Here is an 18,183-nt window from a genome sequence, read left to right as displayed (position 1 = left end):
CCCGATTTGGAGTCTTGGGCCTATAAAAACCGTAGTTTTTATCCCATTTGCCTGAAATTGGAAATATAGAGGTATTTGAGGACCATAAAAAGGTGTGCCGAAAATGGTGCTCATCGGTCCATGTTTTGATATAGCCCCCATAGAGACTGATTTCCCTATTTTGCTTCTTGGGCTTCTAGAAACCATATTTTCTATCCGATTTTCCTGAAATTGAAAATCTAGAGTTCTTTTGAAAGTCAAAGTTCTAGATTTTACTCATCGTATTTAAATAAATGCGGAAAATCCACAGATTGAAATCAAGGCGTAATTCCAACATATACACGATATGTTTATATTTTCTCTAAAACTCTAACAAAATTGGTTCTCATAAATCCAGAATCTTATCTGGTCATCATAGGTAGAATCTTTAAAGTTTGTCTTCGGGAGCTGGCTCGTTAGGGAGAAGATTTGTCATCAAACCCCCTACAATTCTATATATTATCAAGTAACCCACTACGACGAAGAGTTTTCATAGTAAACTATTATACTTGATTCATGGTGGTGGGTATTTAAAATTCGGCCCGGCCGAATTTACTGCTGTATATACTTGTTTTTTACTAACATTGTATTCCACCTCAGCGCATTAGCCGACTTAAATGTAAAATCTATAAGTATTGCAGAACTCTATACAGAACTGCTCATATATACAGAAAGGATTCATATAGCATCCAACACATTGAACGGATTTGATATGGTATCGAAAATGTGGACTTACAAAGTGGTGAAGTGTAGAATATAGTCGGTCCCGCCCGACTTTATACTTTCCTTACTTGTTTTTTAATTGAAATGTCTTCAATCACAGAAATGATAGTATCAGTTACAAAATTAATTGAAAGTCAATTAAAAAATTAATTGATCCAATTAAAAATTAATTGGTACTATTAATTTTTGTGTTTGATTTTTATTTCAATTTCAAAAAAAAAAAATATTAAATCAATTAAATTTTTAATTGAATATTTTTTTTAAACTCAATAAAGACATTAAGGTGAGTACTTTGTTCGTATTTTTCACCAAAACACAAAATTAAAAGTACAAAAATTTATGTGAAGACGATTATATTTTTATAAAGTCTTGATTGTGATTAATTAATTTAAAAAAGTAGCCGTGAAAACAAGCTGGTTTTCAGCTTGAAAACTGAACATAGCACTCAGCTTTAATTGGAAAAATTTTCGAGAAATTGTTTTCTGTGTGGTACATAATATTCAGCCCGGCCAAACTACCGGCTCTACTTATTCATTAAAATTTATTCTTCCAGCTTGCGAAAAGTTGGAAATCTATACTTTCTGATTATTTACGATTATTGTGATTAAATTATATAGACAAATTCAACATGAACCTGCATACATTTTTAAAACCAATGGTGTCAATTCTGTGCAATCTTTCAATGTGCCTGTCTTAGCTTTGTGGAACTCTCAACAAGTTGTAGTTCAACAAACTCCGCCCAGAAACTGAAAAATTCCAACAAATCAAAAAGTTGCAATAGTTCGCCTCTTAAAAAAAACTAAAACTATGCAAACATTTCCCTGAACTTCATGACGATTCACTGAACATTAAACTTTTTAATTATCCAAAGGAACAGACAATCCTTGTGTATAACTTTGGCCATAAATCAAACAAACAAAACAAAATCAACAATATGAAAAGACCCACAAAGGGTTGCTAACTTACCCTTGCGTTAGAATTTTATCAACATTCACAAAACGACGACCATTAGCCGCTGAAGCGGCTGCCATTTGTTGATGTTGCTGATGTAATGTGGCACTGAGTTTGGAGCCCAGACATATGGTATAGGTGCCATCCAATTTGTCGGAATCCTTGTTTGGAAGATTTTCAAACTTTTTGAAAGTCTCTGAAATGTCCATAAGAGGGAAAAGGCAACATGTGAGAAGGATATGCAAAAAACAAAACCATTAAAAGTCCTTTGGACTTGCTATAGAAACCTTGATTTCCACAATTGTTGCTGCTACCATTGGTGGAGTTCTTTTGTTGATTGTGATGATTGAAATGTTGGGCACGATTTGTATTATTATTCATGTAATAATAAGGCGGGGACTGTTGTTGCTGCTGCTGTTGTTGGTGAGGATGCATTGGATAATTGTTGTTCTGTTGAGATTTTCTTCTTGCTGCTGCAGCCTGATTGTGAGTATTTAAGGTATAATTCACTTTTGGATATGTGGAGTTCATACTGTACTGTTGTTGTTGCAAATGTGCATAGGCTCCCATTCCAGGATAATATGTAGGTGGTTTGTGAATTCGATATGTGCTGTTGAGGTCCATTGCAGGAAATCTGAAAGAAAAATGTATAGATTAATTCATGGGCTTACTTTTGCATGGGAGCTACTAGATTCTAAATGTACGAAAAATCTACTTGGTGTCAAATTTATTGAACCATAATCGGGTTGTGGTTCCAATGTTGTCTTAGAAGTAAAGGGTGATTTGTTAAGAGCTTGATAACTTTTTTTTAAAAAAAAACGCATATAATTTGCAAAATCTCATCGGTTCTTTATTTGAAACGTTAGATTGGTCCATGACATTTACTTTTTGAAGATAATTTCATTTAAATGTTGACCGCGGCTGCGTCTTAGGTGGTCCATTCGGAAAGTCCAATTTTGGGCAACTTTTTCGAGCATTTCGGCCGGAATAGCCCGAATTTCTTCGGAAATGTTGTCTTCCAAAGCTGGAATAGTTGCTGGCTTATTTCTGTAGACTTTAGACTTGACGTAGCCCCACAAAAAATAGTCTAAAGGCGTCAAATCGCATGATCTTGGTGGCCAACTTACCGGTCCAATTCTTGAGATGAATTGTTCTCCGAAGTTTTCCCTCAAAATGGCCATAGAATCGCGAGCTGTGTGGCATGTAGCGCCATCTTGTTGAAACCACATGTCAACCAAGTTCAGTTCATCCATTTTTGGCAACAAAAAGTTTGTTAGCATCGAACGATAGCGATCGCCATTCACCGTAACGTTGCGTCCAACAGCATCTTTGAAAAAATACGGTCCAATGATTCCACCAGCGTACAAACCACACCAAACAGTGCATTTTTCGGGATGCATGGGCAGTTCTTGAACGGCTTCTGGTTGCTCTTCACTCCAAATGCGGCAATTTTGCTTATTTACGTAGCCATTCAACCAGAAATGAGCCTCATCGCTGAACAAAATTTGTCGATAAAAAAAGCGGATTTTCTGCCAACTTTTCTAGGGCCCATTCACTGAAAATTCGACGTTGTGGCAGATCGTAAGTCTATTCATGATGAAATGTCAAAGCATACTGAGCATCTTTCTCTTTGACACCATGTCTGAAATCCCACGTGATCTGTCAAATACTAATGCATGAAAATCCTAACCTCAAAAGAATCACCCTTTATTATTAAATGAAAAACAAAAATTGAACAATTTTTTATGAAATTTTTAAATTTTGGCTTATATGGCTTAGTTTTCATTATTTGGAGAACTAATTTGTTCAGTCACATCGGATAAAAATTTACACAAGAGGTCTTATTGGAAATGTGCTTATATCCGTTACCTACAGCATCGATAAATGTACAATTAAGGGTTTGCTGGGTATTGAAGGATAAATTATAAACTTTAAATGTTGATCAAGGAATATTTTTATAGGCGAAATTTTAATGGAAAGACGTATTTTAGGCACTCTAAGGATATCCAACAATCAAAGATATGTGAACAGGAGTACTCTTCGAGGGAGAGTTAGAAAAATTTTATTTTAGAATCTCGCTACAGAAGTCTTTGCTTCCCTTAGAATACGAGTCAAGGGAAATTCCCAGATCTAATTAGAGTAAATTCTGCAAAAAAAGAACTGCCCTGCAAAAAAAGCGTAGACAAAAAACTAAAAAAAATTTTCTTTTTGGATCTGGAAGTGGTGCCCAATTGGCTTAGAAGCAATGCATTTTACATAGGCTTCTCATAGAGCGGAAGTCATATTTTTAAACATCCGCAGCATTGATTTCGCATTGGTTCTTGGATTTCATAACGCCTCATACGTAAAGGCGTTTTGAAATATACTAGCAAATATTTGATCGCAAATTCTACATCTGTCGAGAAATGGATCAGTAAAATTTTCAAATATTTTCGGTAAAATTCAGAAAATTTAAATTTATTGCGAAATTTATTCCATCTCTAGAAAAACCTTTTTGGATGTACAAAAAAAGGTAATGACTTAGAAAGAACTTCCAATTTTCTTTGCTGTGAAGTTATGGACTTGTGGATCCCCAAAGTGGAACGAACTTTTTAATTGCCATTCAAAGTCCATTTCTTGGTACAGGAAGCTAAAGTTTGAGATATATATTGAAGAAATAGTTAGGGAATCAAACATCAATAATGTTTGTCTATTTGCAAACAAATTGCTCCATACCAGATTTTATAAAGATTGGATATCCTGCAAAATTGGACAGACTAGATCGACTTAGGTGATTTTGAGTTAACCCTTTCACTACAGAAATAAAACTAATGTTAAAAGCTTTATTTTTTTTGTTTTTACTTGCACTAATAGCATGAAGAACAAAAATTGTAAGGACCTACCTAAATTATTTCAAGAGCTATATGAGTTTGTTATGAAAAACATGATCCTTAAATTGTGACCAAATGGCCATACAAATATAAACACTATTTGTCCTATAATATATTTCGAAGTGTGAGAAAAAATAAAAAAACGAACTCGAAAAAATATCAGCTATAGTTTTTGTATGAATGTCCATTTACTAGAGACATACAGTAGAAAAATGTTTCAAAATTTCGTATTTTTCGTTTATTGTTAAAGAAGTTCATAAAAATGCATTTTAGTGCTCACCAATATAAAAGTATTTATAGGTTATTTAAAGTCTATACTTTAACATAAAATCGAGGAATAAATCGAAACTAAGTGGGGAGTTAGAGTTTGGTGTCGTTTTCGAATGTCCTCTGTAGTGGACATCGGTAGTGAAAGGGTTAATCACTGGTAGATAAGTTTCCACGAAGATCAACATTTTTATATACTGAAAGTCTATTGATTTTGTAATGGACAGGGAAGCGTTAGATCAGGATGAACCTTTAGTATTTCAATAAATTTTTTTTCTTAAAATAATTTTAGGTATTTTATGCAAAAATCTTTCTGTGTTGATATATTGATATCTTGTTCTAAACATGTATCTTAACTAAAGCTGAAGTGTAGACATATATCTTTTCTCTATATATGTTTCAAGATTGAGAGCACTAGTTTCAGAAAAAAAAATTGAAATCGATTTACTCTTTCAAAGTAGCCATATCACATCACTTTCGTAGTCTAGATGCAGTAGTATACAAGTCATGAATGACTATTAAATCTGTCTAGACATTTAAATCTAGTAATTCTTTGGAACCAATTACCAATAACATTGTAAGTAACTATTCACACCTTAAATTCCAAATGGCTGGCACCTTCGCTTATCATTACACTTTAATCAATCTAATTGATTTTTTTTTCACGAGCATGGTTTATTTTGTCATTGACTTATGACGATTTAGCTTACCTTGAATTTATTGCTTGCCTAGTAAAACGTCCACTTATGCCATCGCCAACAACAGGAGCAACTCCAACATTACCACCTCCTCCATTTGTGCAACAACCACCTCCTCCACCTTTGCCTGGCACATCATTACTGACAATACTACCGCCACTACTCGTATAATTGCTATCAGAACTTCTTCCATCGACAGAAGAATCTGAGCAAGAGTTGGGTATTATGCGTCGGGTACTGTAGACAGGATATTCAACTGCAATGGAAAGGACATGAAGTTAGGAATTAAATATAATATCAATTAAATATAATATTTAACTACAAGTTGCTATTAGTTCTACACCGCTGACAGTCGACAGATTTATTCTGGTGACAGTTCGTTTTATTGTTTAAATATTTTCCAAACACGGGATTCATAAATTATATGAAAACAATTCATAAAATAAAAAATACAGGTTTTCATTGGATACGAATGTATACATAATATGAATGGAGTTTTTATTATTATAAATGAAGTATACATATTTTTCGTCATTGAAGAATATGTACTTTTCCATAATATATATTAAAAACGTCATGCAATACATGTAACTTCCTTTAGATTTTCCCCCTGATTCTTAATGCCTGCATAATTGGTCAAAATGTATGAACCCATTTACTAAAAACCACAAACGCTATGTTTCGTTTTTTTTTTGTCTCGTATTATATGCTTGTATTGATACATATGAGAGTAACTCTATGGTGTGGTTCTCTCACGTTAAGAGAAAACCAGTATTTTTTAATATATTAAGTAAAATTTCATTGATTTTTTTATTAAAAAATTTTATTAAAAATTCATAATTTCACAACAAGTATTTACGAAAACAATATATTATGTAAGTGTACATATTTTTATGAAAAAGTCCATAAATTTATAAAAATGTACAAATTTATGTAAAAATTCATATTTTATTTTTTTGTATGTATTTTTACGAAAACAATGTATTATGTAAGTGTACATATTTTTATGAAAAAGTCCATACATTTATAAAAATGTACAAATTTATGTACAAATTCATATTTTATTTTTTTGTATGTATTTCGATGGAAAATCATAAGTGCCTATCATTAGAGCCCTCCAGCCATTAAATATGAAGTAATCTTTTGTTTCTCGTATTACTGCTCGTTACTGTGATATTGTTACGTCCCAAATGTGGACGAAAAAACGCTGACTACACAAGTAATGATCCGAAAAGTGAAGATCCTATTTGAAAATAGGAAACGTGCACGAGAGCTGAACTTGCGAGAAGGGATGTAACAACATATTGAAAAATGAGCTTAGACTAAAGCCATTGAAGTTCCAAAACGTGCAAGAGCTCACCGATACACAATAAGACTTAGACTGGAAAGAGACAAGGAGTTACTTCGCTTGCATGAACGTAGTCTCCCGCGTGTGATGGTTACGTCGGCACTTTGAAGGCCATAATTCTACAAAAAAGTTGTTTTCTAATCATCCAAAATTTTTCCCCAAGGAGTGATAATATTCCTTCTCTGGATATACCACCCACCCAGTACACAAAAAAATAATACATTTATTTTATGAATAGTGTTCACAAAAATTTTCCAAACACGAGATTCATAAATTATATGAAAACAATTCATAAAATCAAAAATACATTGACTATGAATGTGTACATAATATGAATGGAAATTTTAATATTACAAATGATGTATACATATTTTAGTCTTTGAAAAATATGTACCTTTACATAATATGTACTAAAAACGTCATGCATTATTCTTAAAACTTTAAATCGCGACGGCTACTCAAACTGTACTGAAAAACTCAAATACACCAAACTCGCGTGTTACCTTCGAAACGTTATGTGTAGTTTTTTTGTTGTCTCGTATTATATGCTTGTATTGTATACATATGCGGGTAACTCTATGTTGTGGCTCTCTCACGCTAAGAGAAAACCAGTATTTTTGATATATTAAGTAAAATTTCATTAATTTTATGAAACCGTCTCTATATGTTATTAAAAGATTCATAATTTCATAACAAGTATTTATGAAAACATTATATTATGTAAGTGTACACATTTTTTATGAAAAAGTCCATAATTTTATAAAGTGTATACACTGCACTCGCGGTAACGTGAACACCACATAACGTGAACAAACTTTTACTTACACTAACTACTCCGTAAAGCTGAAAAACATGAAATTTGACGTTATAGGCCGACTCACAATGCCAAATAGAATTTTAAATACACTTACGGAATTTTTTAATGATCTAGTTTGGCTTTTTTCGTGAATTTTAATTATTAATTTAAATTGATTTATAATTCCATACCTACTGACATTTTTCCGATCTCTTTTTTTAAAATTTTTTTCATGAAATTAAATTAAGTTTTTAATATTCCTAATAACAAAAATAAAAGACTATCACGCTAGAACGTGTAAAACTCCCGAATATGGCTATGTTTTGCCCTGAAATTCGCTGAAGTTCGCTAACGTGAACATTTTCGCTAACGTTAACTCTCTTGGTTTTAATTAGTTCACGTTACCGCGAGTGCACTGTAATAATATCTGTGGGAAAATATGCCGCTGTGATTTCTTTTATTTGTCATATTGTTTAGACAATTATTTTCACTCTCAGAATTAAAGTCTTTGGTTATATTGCCTATGTTTAAACGATTCCAAAGTTCACTACAGTCATGGCGTGTTTTATTTCGTTAGATTTAAACAATTTCCGGGTTTAAAATTGACACAAAAATCAATATCATAGACACTCGAACTTCACACGAATAGAGGACTATGAATGCCATGCGAAAAACAAATGTTAAGGAATGCTCCTCTTCTACTGATGCGAGGTTCAAGGGATATTGGTTGTTAGGTCAACTCAAATACCAACAACAAATAAACAAACCGAAAAAACCAGGGGAGCAACAATAACAATGATATAGAGATGCCAATATAGGATTTTTAAAATTTTTGGGCATTAGATTAAAATTGCAAGGAAAACGAATTTATAAAAAGGTATAAAACAATTATGGAAGTACTTGTAATTATGGGAATTGTCTGAAAAAATCTGTATTATGTCATTTCAGACAAAAAATAAAATGATAAACAATTAAATCGGTGTTATGTGTATACTATATACACAGAGAATACAGATTGGTTGTGATAATCGAATTTATTGCCAACCTCATTTTGGAAGTTGCTGCAACTGTCTGTTGGCAGTTGTGTCACCTAACTAATTCGGTCGATACAATCGAATGATGAGAGATGCAACTAATACCACTTCTGGTATTGGTTGTGTCAGCCGATGAAATAGGTTATGGGTGACTTCGTTATTCGATTGTACCACCCAACCATATTAATATCCCCAATCGAATTGAAAAGTAGATACATATATTTTATTAAATTACAAATTATAGGTTTATTGTTATTTAAATATTATTTAGAGCAAAATACAGAAGCACAAAAAATGATTATAGACGGCATACCCGGCCCAAGGGAAGTACATATGCCACAAAAGATTGAAATTTGCGAACGAAAATCTTTGACCTTTCATCATTACCCATGACACAAACACCTCCTCAATGAAAAATTTGATGAACAGTTCAACGAATGATATAGCCCTTAAAACGCCTTCAAAATAAACCACCGTAGTATGCTTTACGGTCCAAAAACTAAACTTGATTTCCCCTTGATTGATCCCTGAAATTCGAAATTTTATTTTGTGTCCTTAAGCATAAACAGTTCAGCTACAAACCATTGTTTTTTATTCGGTTTCAGTCCATTGCAAGCTTTTGAAGATAATACCTTGTATGCGGCCCATGGAGGTTTTACATCTAGGCAGTATTTTCCACCATATGTACTCGTTTTGAGTTGAAATCCATGTTCACATGTTATGGATTTAATAATACAAAATATAATGAATTTAACAATAATGACATTGACATTTGAAAAATTATTCAAATCGAATTCGGCTGTGGTTGCCAAATGTGAGTGGTGATTACTAAATAACAGTTGAGAAATTTCTTTACGGTAGGTCGTATTCGATACAGATTTGCTACTCGTACATTATTCCATCTCTTGTACAGTCAGCTCATAGTATTTTCATCGCCTTATGTATATCTGTCTCCGTCTACATACATTGTGTCCTATACCGCACGCACAGAAAAAACATGTTTGGACATGGTTGCCGCATCCATTTAATGCTTATTTAGAGTATGTAATTGTCGCGAAAACCATGTATTTTGTCTTTGTAAAAATAATTTTCGAGCGGAGAAAAATATATGTTGGCAATAAGCATTTAAATGGTTCTCAAATGCCGCAAACATGTTCTATTATTTAAATGATAGAATTTGAGACCATTATATGGTCAGGAAAATCATGTATCTGACCATTCAATTTTTTTACTTTTTTGCAGAGAAAAAAATATTTTTATAGTTTACGTATAGACATGTCTACAACCATTACATGGCCATAAAGACCATGTACATTGTTTTCGTGACCATTTAATTTTTTTGCAGCGACAAGAATTTTATAAAAACATTGGGCAGGTACACACGATTTTCATTTTGCGCGTCAGTCGTGTGTTGATTGTTTCTTGGAATGGACGGAGAATACGGAATTATTGTGTTTTGTGTTAATTTATTTATTCAGAAATGGCACGTGGTTTTATGTGAATACAAAAAAGGAAAGTGTAATTGAAAAAAATATACCTGGTTTTTGTTCTGCATTTTGATATATGGTATAATTTATTTTTATTTGCAGTTACATGATGTCTGCGTTTGTACATTTGATGGGCACGAAGTAAATATGGAATGATTACTTATTGTTGAAATTGAACCAAACTAGAGTGTGTAAAAATATGTGAAGTTTGCTTGCACGACATTATAAATACAAATAAACAATGAATTAGTTTATAAATAAATAAAAACAAATAAATAAAGTTGATTTTGTGTTTTCTTTTCTCAAGTGGCGTCCTTTTTTCGACGACGAAAAAAGTTTTTTCATAAAAATCAAAACATTTTAGGTTGTGACCATGTTCTTTTAACTAGAAGAAAAACATTTTTGACGAATAACATAACATTTTAGATCGTGACCATTGTGTTTTAATGGAAACAAAATTCTTTTTATCAATATAATAACATTTTAGATGAGGACAATTGTATTTTTCTTAGAACCATGTTCACTGAGCCAACATGGTTGCAGGTTAAAATGTTACATGGTCGCCGCAAAAATAGCTGCTATCATATTATTTTGCTCTTCGAATATGATTGTGGCAATCATGTTTCTTCTCTGCGTGCGTATCGCCAATTCATCTGCCTTATTCTGGCATGACAATTCGATTTCTGAGAAGTCTTGGATCATACTTCCGCATTCCAATACTCTGTTATCTGTCCTGAGAGTTTGATAGCCCAAACACTCAGGGCCGTATTTGCTTTAAGGATTGTTTTGTTTAAATTTAGAACATGAAACGGTGCACTAAACTCGTATGTCTTTGAAATAATGCCAAATTCCCTTATACTAAAAAACCTTTTTGATTTGAAGAAATAATTTTTAAATTAACTGAGGTATGGAATCTTCGGATTAAAGATAAAAACGCTTCAAAATAGGCTAATACTTCTTTTGAGAATTTTGCATCTTAAAGTTTTTTTCTTTCTGAAATCAAGAAAACTCTTTTTTCTTTAAAATGTGATGAATTAAATCTGTATCCTAATTTTAATTGTATAGATGCTAGATTTAAGGCTAGATAGCTCCTAAGAAATTGTATATGTCTTAAACAGGGCTGTGGAGTCGAGCCAATTTTGCTCGACTCCGACACCAGAATTTTTCATTAGCCTCGACTCCGTTTCCGGAGTCGACTCCGAGTAGTATAACTAAACATCAATTTTAATACCACTAATTTGTATGTTAGTTCTATTGTGGGGGGTACCGTAAATGGATCGATATAAATTATCGTATTTATTTATGTGTGCAAAAAAGATCTTAATTTCACATTTGATTTCAATTGAATTCTATATTTCAAACTTTAAGGCAATGTCGGTCCTATGTTTAATTAATAAAATAATGATATAAATACCCATCACAATATGATCAGATACCAACAGTCTTCAGTATGTGTATTTATAGACAAGTAAAGAAAGTTCAAAGTCGAACGAGGCTCATTGTATTATACACTTCAACACATTGTGGACCAAAATTATTGATACCATCTCAAATCCTTTAAATTTGTTGCGAAGTTTATATTTTCATATGCATGAATTTGAATCTGAACCGATTTAGACAAAATTGTATACACTTCTACAAAATCTATGCACTTAAATTTAAATCTAACGTTATGGGACGAAACACAATTTCAGTAAAAACCAAATAAGGAAAGTCTGAAGTCGGGCGGGGCCGACTATAATATACCCTGCACAACTTTGTGTTTAGATCTACATTTCTCAAATCCTTCAAATTTGTTGAGTGCTTTACATAACCCTGAAAACCAATATTTAAAACTGACTGACCCGATTTGGACAATATTTTGTCAGACTTCTACAAAATCATGGGCACAGTGTGGCACAGGGTGTAAATATGGGAAATATTTATAATATTAATAATATTTAGGCAATTTTTCAAAAATGTTTTTATGATTCATCAGTCGATAAATATGAATTAGAGGTATAGGAAAATTTGAGTAATTTTTACAAGTTTTCGTCTTAGCAGTGAGTATCAGTGAGCATCAGTAAGAAATAAATTTTTGAGAAAATTTGCTATAGAAATAAAATTTTAAGAAAATTTTCTATAGGTATAAAATTTTGAGGAAATTTTCAATAGAAATAAAATTTTAACAAAATTTTCTATTGAAATAAAATTTCGACCAAAATATCTATAGAAAGAAAATTTTGACAAAATTTTTTATAGAAAGAAAATTTTGACAAAATTGTTTTTAGAAATAAACTTTTTAAAAAAATTTTCTATAGAAATAAATTTTTGCAAAATTTTCTATTGAAATGAAATTTTGACTAAATTTTTATAGAAATAAAATTTTGCAAAATTTTCTATAAAAATAAAATTTTGACTAAATTTTTTATAGAAAGGGTGGTCAATTGGTTAAAGGGTGGTCAATTGGTTTACTTTGTGACTAATTTGACGCTGATCTGTTAGTAAATGAGCGCAATCTGACCCCATTTATCGAAATCCGACGATACATATATATGGGAGCTATATCTAAATTTGATCCGATTTTTTCCAAATTCAATAGCGTTCGACCCTGTGCCAAAAAAGCACCACATACCAAATTTCATCAAAATCGGGTAATAATTGCGACCGGAATCCTGCGAACAACAAATACATGGACGGACGGGCACCAAGGGCTAAATCGACTCAGGATACATAATTTTATGGGGTCTAAAATCAATATTTCTGGTAGGCACATTTTTTGGCAGATCAAAGTTATTACACCCTGACCACTATGTTGTTTAGGGTATAAAAATAAAATCGATTGTTCGAAATATTTTAAATAATTTTTTAGGGTGATGGGTATTAAAATGCATCGATTCAGCCCATCAGATTGTTAGACTATCTAGGAAATTTCCAATTACATTCCGTAATTGGAAGTTGCTTTTCATTTATAGTCATACCGTACATTGATCGAATGAATGGAAACCAATTTGTGTAAAAACTTTATTAGTTACAAAAATGTGAAGTGTTTTAAAAAAATTTAGTTTAGCCGGAGTCGACTCCGACTCCACAGCCCTGGTCTTAAAGAAGCAGCATCATTGGCTTGCAATCATTATCAAAATCTTTAAAGAAATGTAAAAATCTTTGAATTCAAATAAACATGTTTTGAATGGATGCTATCTATTAGCGTTCGTTTGTCCGAAGGGCATTAAATAAAAACTGAGTTTTCAAAATTCGAAGTCGTAAAGGTGTCGTTTAGATTGTGATTAAAATCCGTAAGCTTTATATATACCGATTTTCAACTATGTTAGAATACTTCAGGTGCTAACACCCAAACAAAGTTTATTTCTACTCAATGATAGGGAAGGTCGCTTAATAATTTTAGCATTGATTTCGAGATAATGATGCAATCTTTTATAAAATAGAGACAATTTTTAGGGACCTATGTAGTTTTAAGTCTAGGCTCTATAAAATTAGGGTACAGATCTATTTTTGTTTTTGATATATGAAAAATTTATAGCAGATACTGAAAGTACAAATGTTTTCTTAATTAAAAAAAAAATAAAGCAAAGATGCAAAGTCCTTAAAATAAATCTTAGTCTATATTTGAAGCTTTTTATCGTTAGTCCAAATATTCAATATCTCAATTAGTTTAAACATTAATTTTTTAAATTAAAAATTATTTTTTTCTTTAAGGAAAATTTGATTTAATTCAAAAACATATGAACGCAAATTTCAAAGATTAAAAAAAAAATTGTGAGACAAAAAAAAAAATTGTTAGAAAAAATATCTTAGCATTAAAGAAAATTTTCTAAATATTGTGAAAATTACTCGTTATCAATATTTTGTCGGTGTAGACGCACAGAATTCAATTGTGGTTATTGTGTAGACCAGCAATCGGATAATATTTTTATGTAAATACCACACACTGGCTATTATTTCCACACGAAAACTTACGTCTCCTAGAATTTTGCTTTTTTGTGCTCTCTTTAAAATATACTGAATGCTTCAAATGCATGATGCGGGCAAACTCATATTTTCCACATTCCACCTGGCATCCCTACTATCAATTAAAGGAATTCAATTAAAAAAAAACTTACCATTCGATTTTTTTGTTGAGAAACCATAGTTATATGGATTTGAAGCAAAGACATGATGAAAATTATAACCCAAATTGTCATCCTAAAAAGAAAATACAAAAATGTATATAGTCCATTAAATATTTTATATGTTTGAGGAATTTTTCTAGGTTTATGGCTTTCTTTACCCATTTAAAGTAATTAACTGGCACTAAATTGTACAAAGGATAATTGTTGTAGATATCCAACATTTTACGTTTATTGGTAAAATATTGATCGGTTAAAAATGGTAAAACCATTAGTTTTTCTACAGAGTTAGATTTTTCTTTGATTTTTTTGGAAAAATCCGCCTGTACTTAATTATTTCTTTTAGAGTTTAGTTCACTACGTTATTTTTTTGTTTGTTTCTTGTTAACAACCGTAGCAGTAGTACTGTAGTTCCTTGCCCAAACACCAATAAAATTCTACTGTCTGCTGCATTTTCATGTCGGCTTATTTTCGCCCAGGTTTAGACACACGTTGAAATAATGACAGTCATGTTTCGACCCACCAATTGGTCTTCGTTTTTATGCCGCCCCATTGCTGCATACTGTGTATTTTCCCAAATAACAACAAATAATGAAACATTTGGTATAATGGGTCATATCGCTTCAATTTGCGTATTAATACTTAATAAGATCTTGGCTCAGAGTAAACTGTTGGGTGAAATACTTCTCAAAATGTTCACTAATATATCGATATTGATATTCCAGCCTGGAAGTTCTTTTAAAGGCAAAACTTTAAAAGCACTTCCAAAAATGTTCTCCCAAAGATGTTATTTATTTTGCTGTACGTGAAGTTCATTTGGGCCAATTTTTTATAACACGCTTTTTTCATAATTTTAATGGGAAATTAAAATTTTTTTTTTGTTTCAAATAGGTTAAAAACAGATTCAGAATTAATAAAATGATACAAATTATTAAAATTTTGATGATGTCAAACGTTCCAGACAAGCGTAAGAATGCATTAAAAATCATAAAAAAATTTTAAATTTATTTATTTGTCAAAATATCACATATTTTCTTAATTCACATCCAAAACACTTAATTCGCATCACACCTTAAGAAGTGATGCAAATTCATAGCAACGGCTACTGAAATGGTGGACATCGGTCCTACATATGTTTGGATGTAAAAATTATATGTTTGGAACTCAAATTTTGTAACACAATATTTTTAAGTTCAAGCATATAATGTTCATAAAGTAGCATAACATGTTTGGGACATATATGTTAATATCTTAGAACATATTATGTTTCTGACATAAAATGTTTGTAAATATAATATGCATAGATGCAAACATAAAGTAACCAATTGACGCCTTAAAAATTTCATTACAATTTTTTTCTGCCAGTGTATGTCTTAAGGTGAATGATAATATGTTTGAACAATACAAACAATATTTTGTTTGGACCAATCCTGAAAATAACAGGTTGGCTGATAAGTCCCCGGGCTAACAAAGAAAAACACATTTTTTTTTTGTCAAAATTCGTTTTTATTATTCAACATAGTTCCCTTCTAGAGCGATACAACGATTATAACGACCTTCCAATTTTTTGATACCATTTTGGTAGTACTCCTTCGGTTTTGCCTCAAGATAGGCCTCAGTTTCGGCGATCACCTCTTCATTGCAGCCAAATTTTTTCCCTGTGAGCATCCTTTTGAGGTCTGAGAACAAGAAAAAGTCGCTGGGGGCCAGATCTGAAGAATACGGTGGGTGGGGAAGCAATTCGAAGCCCAATTCATGAATTTTTGCCATCGTTCTCAATGACTTGCGGCACGGTGCGTTGTCTTGGTGGAACAACACTTTTTTCTTCTTCATATGGGACCGTTTGCCGCGATTTCGACCTTCAAACGCTCCAATAACGCCATATAATAGTCACTGTTGATGGTTTTTCCCTTCTCAAGATAATTATTCCATGCGCATCCCAAAAAACAGAGGCCATTACTTTGCCAGCGGACTTTTGAGTCTTTCCACGCTTCGGAGACGGTTCACCGGTCGCTGTCCACTCAGCCGACTGTCGATTGGACTCAGGAGTGTAGTGATGGAGCCATGTTTCATCCATTGTCACATATCGACGGAAAAACTCGGGTGTATTACGAGTTAACAGGTGAAAACACCGCTCAGAATCATCAACACGTTGTTGTTTTTGGTCAAATGTGAGCTCGCGCGGCACCCATTTTGCACAGAGCTTCCGCATATCCAAATATTGATGAATGATAAGACCAACACGTTCCTTTGATATCTTTAAGGCCTCTGCTATCTCGATCAACTTCATTTTACGGTCATTCGAAATCATTTTGTGGATTTTTTGATGTTTTCGCCGGTAACCACCTCTTTCGGGCGTCCACTGCGTTCACCGTCTTCCGTGCTCATTTCACCACGCTTGAATTTTGCATACCAATCAATTATTGTTGATTTCCCTGGGGCAGAGTCCGGAAACTCATTATCAAGCCAAGTTTCCACCGCATTTTTCCCTTCAGAAAACAGTATTTTATCACAACACGAAATTCCTTTTTTCCATTTTTTTCACAATAACAAAAGTTGCTTCACAAAAGACGCTTTATCTCACAAACTAATTGACTTACAGACGTCAAATTTTGACACGAATCGTTTGAAGGTTGGTACTATATAAAAATAATATGCACTTAATACTAGCGACGCCATCTATGTGTCAGAGCGGGGACTTATCAGCCAACCTGTTATAGATGCTTGAAGCAGAATATGTGTGGGGTATATGTTATAGAAGCGATTTTTTTGAGGGTGTAGGTCAATCTGGGTTTTATGAGAATACTTAAAAGCGGCATTTCTTTTTTTCAATTTTGCTGTAAGTTGGAATTCTTTGGTATTCGTGTGCATATCACTATAGCGATGCCCTACCACATAAAAAGTATGGCTGATATGTATTTCAACCTACTTCAGCTTGCTATCATTACTAAACCAGTTGTATAAGATCAAGAGATTTATTCCAGTGATAGTTCATTTTATTGTTAACAAGCTTACAAAAGTATTTTGATCTTATGAACTCAGAAATAAAATTAATCGTGATGGAATTCAAGCGTGATAGCGTGTCTGCACTCATAAAAAAAATTTACTTGGATCCAAAAATTTTGACCTTACTTTAAGGATTTTGGTATTGATTCCGAGCCAAAGATGCGGGTTCTTTAAAATAAGGAAATTTGTTTGCGGCCTATCTGGCTTTAAATCTAGGACCTATAAAATTGAAATTAGGATACAGATCTCCTTTATCGAATTGTCATTCTATTTTTTCGGTATATTATAATGCTATTCACGTACAAACAAATGCCAGTTTAAAAATCCAAATTATGACGCATACTTCGAAGTAAAAAATATTTTCTTAATTCCAAAAAAAGTTTAAACCAAAGATGCTAAATCCTCAAAATAAGTCTTAACCTATATTTGAAGCGTTTTTATCTTTAATCTAAAGATACAATATTTCAGTTAATTTAAGGACGATTTCTTTAAATAAAAAATGTGTTTCTTTAATTTAAGGAAAATGTGTCTTAGTTTAAAGACATACAACTTTAATGGAGGGACTCAAATTTACAAAGCTTGTGTCTTAAATTTAATGAAAAAAATTTAAAACTTTCTTTTAATTAAAATTTCATTATTTTAAAGAAATTTGTCCTTAAATTTTGTCCTTAAATGTGTAAATAGCGCATCCTAAAATTGAGGTTGCGTAATCTTTAATATCACGTAAATATTTCTTTCAGTGTGCTTTATATTTGTCTAGAGAATCACAAGTGGCTATGTTTAAAGCCTTTTAGCATTTAAATGTGAATAAATCTTTTGCTTCTCGTACCATTGCTCGTTAGCGTGATATTGGGAGTGTCAATTAGTGTCCAAAAAGTT

General features: G+C 32.3%; 1 protein-coding gene and 2 long non-coding RNA genes across 3 annotated transcripts in view; 1 reads left to right on the top strand and 2 right to left on the bottom strand.

Moving 5' to 3' along the window:
• The window catches only part of LOC142226683 (uncharacterized), a 139,549-nt gene that overhangs the window by 57,281 nt on the left and 64,085 nt on the right, over positions 1-18,183 (top strand). The window lies entirely within an intron of this gene.
• Positions 1-18,183, bottom strand: part of LOC142226681 (uncharacterized) — a 120,977-nt gene that overhangs the window by 45,676 nt on the left and 57,118 nt on the right. Inside the window, exons 5-8 of the mRNA XM_075296808.1 lie at positions 14,293-14,374; positions 5,540-5,783; positions 1,980-2,326; positions 1,708-1,888 (exon numbers count right to left, since the gene is read on the bottom strand). Coding sequence (XP_075152923.1) covers positions 1,708-1,888; positions 1,980-2,326; positions 5,540-5,783; positions 14,293-14,374 — 854 coding nt within the window. The remainder of the gene's footprint in view (positions 1-1,707; positions 1,889-1,979; positions 2,327-5,539; positions 5,784-14,292; positions 14,375-18,183) is intronic.
• LOC142226682 (uncharacterized) lies at positions 8,907-9,463 on the bottom strand. The gene is made up of 2 exons (XR_012719722.1): positions 9,288-9,463; positions 8,907-9,232 (listed from the first exon to the last, which is right to left on the bottom strand). It is a non-coding gene; the product is annotated as an uncharacterized LOC142226682 (long non-coding RNA).

This window comes from Haematobia irritans, chromosome 2, assembly GCF_050003625.1.
Source record: "Haematobia irritans isolate KBUSLIRL chromosome 2, ASM5000362v1, whole genome shotgun sequence".
Taxonomy (NCBI): domain Eukaryota; kingdom Metazoa; phylum Arthropoda; class Insecta; order Diptera; family Muscidae; genus Haematobia; species Haematobia irritans.
Note: the sequence above shows the minus strand (reverse complement) of the source record. Positions and strands in the feature narration are given on the sequence as shown.